Source organism: Rutilus rutilus (assembly GCF_951802725.1).
Source record: "Rutilus rutilus genome assembly, chromosome: 14".
Taxonomy (NCBI): domain Eukaryota; kingdom Metazoa; phylum Chordata; class Actinopteri; order Cypriniformes; family Leuciscidae; genus Rutilus; species Rutilus rutilus.
The window spans coordinates 6,388,100-6,395,650 of NC_140219.1; the positions used below are offsets into that span (position 1 = coordinate 6,388,100).

Sequence of the window (7,551 nt, forward strand, 5' to 3'; positions counted from 1 at the left end):
GCAATAGCACACGTCTTGACAATCATTCATGCGTTTAGAACAATTGGTGGAGGATGCTTTTTATTTTTCATACTTTACTTGTTTTTACAAGTATTAAACTCTACTTAACTCTAAAGCCCCATTCACACCCAGAACCATGACTATAAAGATAACCATAACGATATCTATATAGCATCCACATCAGCGCAAGATTTCGTTCTGTTTATTATAAGCGCGTGCTGCAGTTTTGTCGTCTGCCGCTTTAAATGCTCGAGCTCTATAAAGCAGGATGGCTTCTGATTGGCTGTGTTCATGAGGGCCTACAAAAGTTATAGTAATGCTTGGCTTACTGTTTTGTTTTGTTTTTTGCCTCCTGTTTCTCACTGTCTCACACTTTTTTTTCCTTATGTGTAAAGTTTTTGGGGTTTTTATATCAACAAAGTCGCTATTAAAATTGGATATACTTTACAAAAGGCTAGTAAAAAATAGCTAGAAAAGATTCATAAGAAATTTTGTACATGTCGATGTTGTTGATTACACTTGAATATTTGCTATTTTAACTATTTTTATTTTTGTGAGTGTGAAATTCATACGTTTAGTGCGTTTAGTTTTGTGCCTCCTTGTCCCAAAGGTCTGATGGTTAGGGATCTGTGTCCAACCAATGTGTCAGGTGTCCTGTTCTCAGTGGGTCTCCTTCAATGATCTGTGTCCTGAACAGCGACTGATGAAGTCTGTTTTCAGCTACGCCTGCATATCCACGTTTAATCACCAATTAGCAACTCCTCTGCAACACATTAAGAGACTTGCTGAAGCGTGCAGTTACAGCTGGCTCCTGATTCTCTGAAAAAAAGAAAAAAAAACTATTATTTCATCATTATGAGACAATACAGAGATAATAGACAAAAGGTTAGATGTAGTTAGTTGAGTTAGCTGTGTTGGCCAGTTATAAAGCTTCATTTTCAATTTCAAAATGAGTTGAATTTTCTTTTGCAGAACCAGAAAATCAAAAGCTGTCTCAAAGAACTTTGAAGCCTGGACAGCAAAGACTTCCTATGGGCGAATTAAGACGTTCACTTTAAGACTTGTCTTAATCTGTACAGTGTAAAGAACTTTCATATCCTCTGAACATATTTCTTATGTGTGTAATCATCACCGAGGCCTTGATATTGCATTGAAGTGCAGTCAGTTGCCATTTATGGACCACATTTCCATGTTTTTGACCCAAGTGCTTTGGTGTTTGCTTGAGGCTGAATTATGTAACTGAGAACCCCTCTATCTCAATACATTGCATGCCATCCTCTCACAGGCTATATAAATCTGTGGTTAAGAGGGAACGCAGCAAGGGCTGTGTTGTGAATTACAACAGATATCCATATTGAATGACTCAATTTTTGTGGGATGATAAGACATAATGCTTTGAAAAACGAGCCTTTAACAACATTGTATTGAAATGCTACACATTTCTGTAAGAGGATAGCAATCTATTTTTAAAAAGAGTCATATTCTGTTCTGTTTACTTTGTGAGCTGCATTCCTAGACAACATGCCATGGCATCATAATCACAATCCCAACAGTGTGTTTCAAAAAGGAGGCAGCAACGTTTTAAGATATCTTGTTTGGCCGAAGGTAACATCTCATGTATTCTTGTACGGGGAAGGAAAAATCTCAGTGGAAAAAGATAACAAATGAAGCAAAAGCAATGTACATACTTTTAATTCGAATTAAAAATTAAACTCTGTTTAATTGTATCTAATTAAAATGTACCCTTTTTTGTGTGTAGTGTATTTTATGCTTTGTGCATCATGCCATTACCTTGCAGCACGTTACATTTCATTTAGTATGTAGGCAGCTAAGCTTCTCACTAGATTTTGGAACAGAACCATTCGTTCTTTAGTTAAAGGTACAATATGCAATAATTTTGCATTAAAATATCCCATAATCTCAAGGCCAGTGTTATATATTTTGTTAAGTTGATTACTTACAATATCCCAAATGTTTCCAACTATTTTTAAATCGTGAGAAAATTGCGATTTTAACCAAGGAAACGGGGCGTTAGAGCAGGGGGGAGCTGGGAGTCCCTAGTCAATTGCGTCATATCCGCGTTACCCTCGGTTTCCGCTCGTACTGCGTGGAGTCCTGGACAAATGCGAAAGTTGTAGTTGTAGCGTCTATCAAGCAACAAACGTTAGCTTGTTTCGTGCAGGAACACAATTATTCTTTACCGATTGCAGCTGGTTCTGTCGACAAAGCATGCTTAATTTAATATTTTCCAAATGTAGCATTCGGTAATAGTTATGTTTATGTAAGGGAAGTATTATTGCTTTAGGTTTGTGTTTAGTTTATTGACATTGTTTATCACATCTGGTGTTTATGGCCATGTAAATAAATATAGCATGTGTTATACATAAAGATTAATCAGTATTTTGGCAAATGATGTGGGTATGATCGAATGTACTTTTACAACAATTGTTTAGAACACGTAAAACTGCGCCGCGTTATCACAACAATGAATTCGACATACAGTAACATCTATGATAACCAATTTAGTATTAAACCTTACTTTTCTTGCGGTTAATTCATTTTAATGAAATAAAAGTGTGATGAGGTTCAAGAGTCAGGAAGGAAGAAGACGGGGTCGGCGTGACTGGGACTCGTACTTTATTAAAATAAAGCAAAACAAACAAAAGTCGTGCACAACGCGCATTCACCGTGGCAACCGCGACGACACAAAATGAGAGCTCGGATCCATCGGTTTTCTTTCTCTGCGTCCAATTTTCTCTTCAGTCTCTCTCTCGTTCCAGCGCGGCTTATAAGCGGTCTCTCCACGCGGATCACAGCAATAAGACACAGGTGTTCGTCATTTGCACTTGACCTACTTGCGGGACGCTCGTCTCTTCTCTCTCTCATTACAGACCGCGCTGAACCACGCCCCCCTCGCCACAAAAAGCATGTCATTATAAAAAAAGAACTTAGCCTCATCCATGAACATGATTTTTCGATTCCCGTCTGACTGATTTACATCCACGGTGGAGTTTAAAACGACAGTTCCCATCATTCCACGCTCCTTCATATCGTCATCAAGCTACGCCGTTGTTGTTGTTTGGAATGTAGCGCCCTCTAGCGGCAAAAAATTATTGCATATTGTAGCTTTAAAGGTGCTGAATGTAGGATCCAGCGGCCTCTAGCGGTGATGTTTCAGATTGCAACAACAGCGCTCCTGCTCGTGAAAAGCAATAAAGTTACAACTGTAGTCTTTCACATCAGATAACGTTAGCAAATGGTCGGCGTTAGCTGGCGAACTAATGATGTCTAACTTGAGCCAACTAAAGCACAAAATCACAATATATTTTACATGCTTTGAAGTATTGTTAGCTTACCTGTCCAAAAGGATGAAAGCCAACTCAGGGTCTGTTTTTAAAGGGATACTCCACTTTTTTCGGAAATAAGCTCATTTTACATCTCCCCCAGAGTTAAACAGTTGAGTTTTACCGTTTTAGAATCCATTCAGCCGATCTCCGGGTCTGACGGTACCACTTTTAGCATAGCTTAGCACAGATCATTGATTCTGATGAGTCCAGTAGCATTTCTTTCAAAATGACCAAAGAGTTTCAATATTTTTCCTATTTAAAACTTGACTCTTCTGTAGTTAAACCGTGTACTAAGATCGACGGAAAATGAAAAGTTGCGATTTTCTAAGCCTATATGGCTAGGAACTACTCTCATTCCAGCGTAATAATCAAGGAACTGTGCGGCTGTACCATGGGTGCAGCAGGCGTAATGATATGACGCAGCGCCTGAAAATAGTCCCCAGCTCGGTAACTTCTTCCAACGTGACCGGGACTAAGTTTGTCTAACCTATTAGACCTATTTTCAGGCGCTGCGTCATATCATTACGCCTGCTGCACTCATGGTACAGCCGCACAGTTCCTTGATTATTACGCCGGAATGAGAGTAGTTCCTAGTCATATAGGCTTAGAAAATCGCAACTTTTCATTTTCCGTCGATCTTAGTACACGGTTTAACTACAGAAGAGTCAAGTTTTAAATAGGAAAAATATTGAAACTCTTTGGTCATTTTGAAAGAAATGCTACTGGACTCATCAGAATCAATGATCTGTGCTAAGCTATGCTAAAAGTGGTACCGTCAGACCCGGAGTTCGGCTGAATGGATTCTAAAACGGTAAAACTCAACTGTTTAACTCTGGGGGAGATGTAAAATGAGCATATTTCCGAAAAAAGTGGAGTATCCCTTTAAAGGTGCAGTGTGTGATTTTTAGCGGCATCTAGTGGTGAGATTTGCGAATTGCAATCGGTCAATAATTCGCGGCCTTTCCTTGAAATTTCAAACTCGAATGAGAGGCTACGGTGGCCGACGTAGGAAGCCGCGTCTTTTCCTGCTGCTTCTCATTCAAGTTAGTGATGAAACGCGCTCTGTAGCGCTGTCTGTTCGCTGTCGGCTACGGTAGAAACATGACGTCACGATATGGCGACCTTCATAGAAGGGGTGGCCGCGGTTATGTACATATAAATGACTTATTCTAAGGTAATAAAAACATAACGGTTCATTAAGTAAGGTCTTTATACACCACTGAAAACATAGTTATGGATCTTATATTGCATTTCTGTCAATAGATCCTCAGAAATATCACACATTGCACCTTTAAACCTAAAGCAAAGCGGAGGTCTCTCCATAATTCAAACGCTCTGCCAATGTTGATCCGTGTTTTCGTCCTGAGTCGATCCGATTGACGTTTGGCCTGACGAGCTTCAGCAGATAAAAAATGTTTTTTATTTTTTTTTGGAGTTTGTGTTGGAGTCTGTGTTGTGCTGGAGGCAGGTCGTTTTTTGGTGTTATCAGACTCCATGTCGTTAGCTGCAGTGCCGTCGCAATAGACTGTATATAAAACGGAGAGGCTCGGGAGCGCGCATGCACGTCACATCCGGTGGATTTCGCAGAAAATCCGACCCGGAGACTTCACATAAAAATAGGAATACTGCCCTTCAGAGGTAATAGCAAAACGCGAAAAGTGGATCATTGTAATGTGTGATTACAACCCCTTCACAGACGGGCAATAAAAAAAGGATTCATTTTATAAAAAAAGTTACATACAGCACCTTTAATTTGAGTAATGGTGCCTTTCTGCTCAAATTTGTACATTTGTTGTTTTACTTGTTTTCCAGAAAATATTTTTTTTCAGATAGACAGATAGATAGAAATTTTATAGAAAAGATAGATTTGATAGAAAATAGATTTTTAAGTTTATTTTTATCCCATTGCCAAACTTTTTGATATATATATTTTTTAAAACAAGTCCTGATGCAATTTTTGCTTGTCAAGTTAACATACCTTGTTTTAAGAATGTTTGGATATCTTTACTGCATAAGACATTTTTTAGCAGTGTATGTACAGTATACCAAAACCAATGTAAAGAGTAGAAGCAATGAAACTAGTGTGATTTATTGCATACGCTAACACAAAGGAGCTTAGCATATCATCAATTCACTCTGTGAGACTTTGCCATTGGCCTCTAGAGGTTTCGATTGTTTAATCAGCTAATTTTTTTTCTTTATCTATCCACCAGGACCTGCCTGCAAGTCAGCATCCCCTAAACTGGAGCGCGAGGAGCCCAAGTCTGAGAAACTGCTGGATAAGGCCAGTGAGAGCGGAGCCTCGTTGAACGAGCTCTCCACATCCAGCTCCGAGACCCACTCAGAGGCCACGTCTCCCCAGGACGGAGGCCCCATCCTGGTGTCACGTGGTGAGGTCGTGGGGGGCTCCCTGGCCCCATGTGGCGCCCTGCACTCCGTATCTCGGCCTCCGAGCACTCTTACTCTCGGCCGACCGCCCAAGAAAGGTTCCTCCGTGCAGTGGATGGAGCTGCCGGATAAGAGGAGAAACAGTGAGCTGTTTCAGTCCCTGACCAGTGGAGTGGGTCCGCGGGAAGGTGGGGGAAGCGGTCTAACCCGGAGAAAGACTCTGGAGAGGCCCAATGCAGAGGAGGAAATGAAAGAGTGTATCCGAGATTTCCGAAAGATCAAGATCCCCCCGGCGTTCCCAGAGCGCAAACGGCAGTGGCAGTCAGAACTACTTCAAAAATACGGCCTATAAGGGAAACTCAGGATAGGGAACTGTTTCAAACCATCCAACCTATTCTCAATCTCACACAGTAGATTGTCCATCAGACTTTGAAGTCCTTAAAGGTCTTGATTCACACTGAGAAACCAAACAACTGAGTATCGGAAAACTTGAGCCAACAAAACATGTTCCACTTTGTTCCATTTTTGTTCAGATTGACAGCACCATTGATATCTTTGAACTAGACCTTATCAACTTTCCAAAAAGTGGTGATGGAGAACTTTTTGACAAAGAGCCATTCCATCTACAGTCATTTAAATAAACCTTTCCATTATCCAGAAGGTCTGCAAACAGGGCTCAGCACTATATCTCTTTAAACTGCTGAACTGACCGACTATCTTTGGTGATCTAGCCAAAGTGGAAGTACAAATAAATCCTTGTGGTGTTCAAAAGAGAGAAGCGTCACTGTGCATTAACTAGTTGTTCAGTTTGGTTAAAAGCAATGCAGATTTAATGTAAATGCAGTTGTCTCTACCTACCTTTGTTTCAGAGGTGACTCTAGATGTAGATGAAATGGTCTTTTATATACACATATTAGGGCTATCAAACAATTAAAAATTGTAATCAAATGATCATATGCTGATTAATTCATCAAATTGCAGTTACATATATCAGTATTTGCTAAGAAAAGCCCCCAAGTGTAGGCCGTTCACATAGGACACTTGTGTTGCGTATGCGCCATTACTTATCGTTTGGTTTATGTAAACTTGTTCTAGATTGATGTCCTTGGGCTTTGCATTATGTCTTTATCTGTCAATTCTTCAAAACTGTCACAATCACGTTTTATGTGTATTTCATTCGCTTCCATTCAGTTGCTCCATCTTGAAGGCAAAAAACACGTCCTTTGTGAGCGGCTCTTTGCTCATTCTGTGCTGCTTGCTCTTTGGTAAGTGTGGTGATTGCTAAATGATTGTTAAATTGACAGACACAATATATATATATATATACATAGATTTAAATATTTCAAATATAACCTTATATTTGCTAAAAAATCATGAAGCTAGAATTGAAAGGTACGATGAATACAGTACACAATCTAAAATCCTAACTGAAATATAAGAGTAAAATGAGTAACAGATATACAATATAATAGATACATTTTCTTCTCATTCCATCCCTTTAAATGAACTAATTGTTGCATTTATATGATGGGCCACTATAAACATCATCTCTGCACTGGTTCTTGTGTATGTGAGGTTTCTCAGAATGATGCATAGAAATTGTCTGGGCCACTTTTGCTATGACATTTTGTTATGTGCCATTCATTTTCTAAAGTGTTTTTGTGTGTGTGCTTATGTCTGTATGTGTGCACACACTCTTTTCTTTCATGTACATTTCTATAGAGCAATTTGTGAAGGACATTTTGATTTGGAATCAAAAAAAAGAGAAGGAAAAACAAGGAAGTGTGTTGCTACAAATTATTCATAGAAACATATT

General features: G+C 39.4%; 1 protein-coding gene across 1 annotated transcript in view; it reads left to right on the forward strand.

The window, feature by feature from the left end:
- The window catches only part of kctd8 (potassium channel tetramerization domain containing 8), a 29,504-nt gene extending 22,504 nt beyond the window's left edge, over positions 1 to 7,000 (forward strand). The window contains exon 2 of the mRNA XM_084431217.1: positions 5,561 to 7,000. Coding sequence (XP_084287343.1) covers positions 5,561 to 6,087 — 527 coding nt within the window. The 3' untranslated portion in view covers positions 6,088 to 7,000. The remainder of the gene's footprint in view (positions 1 to 5,560) is intronic.
- The last annotated feature ends 551 nt before the right edge of the window (positions 7,001 to 7,551 follow it).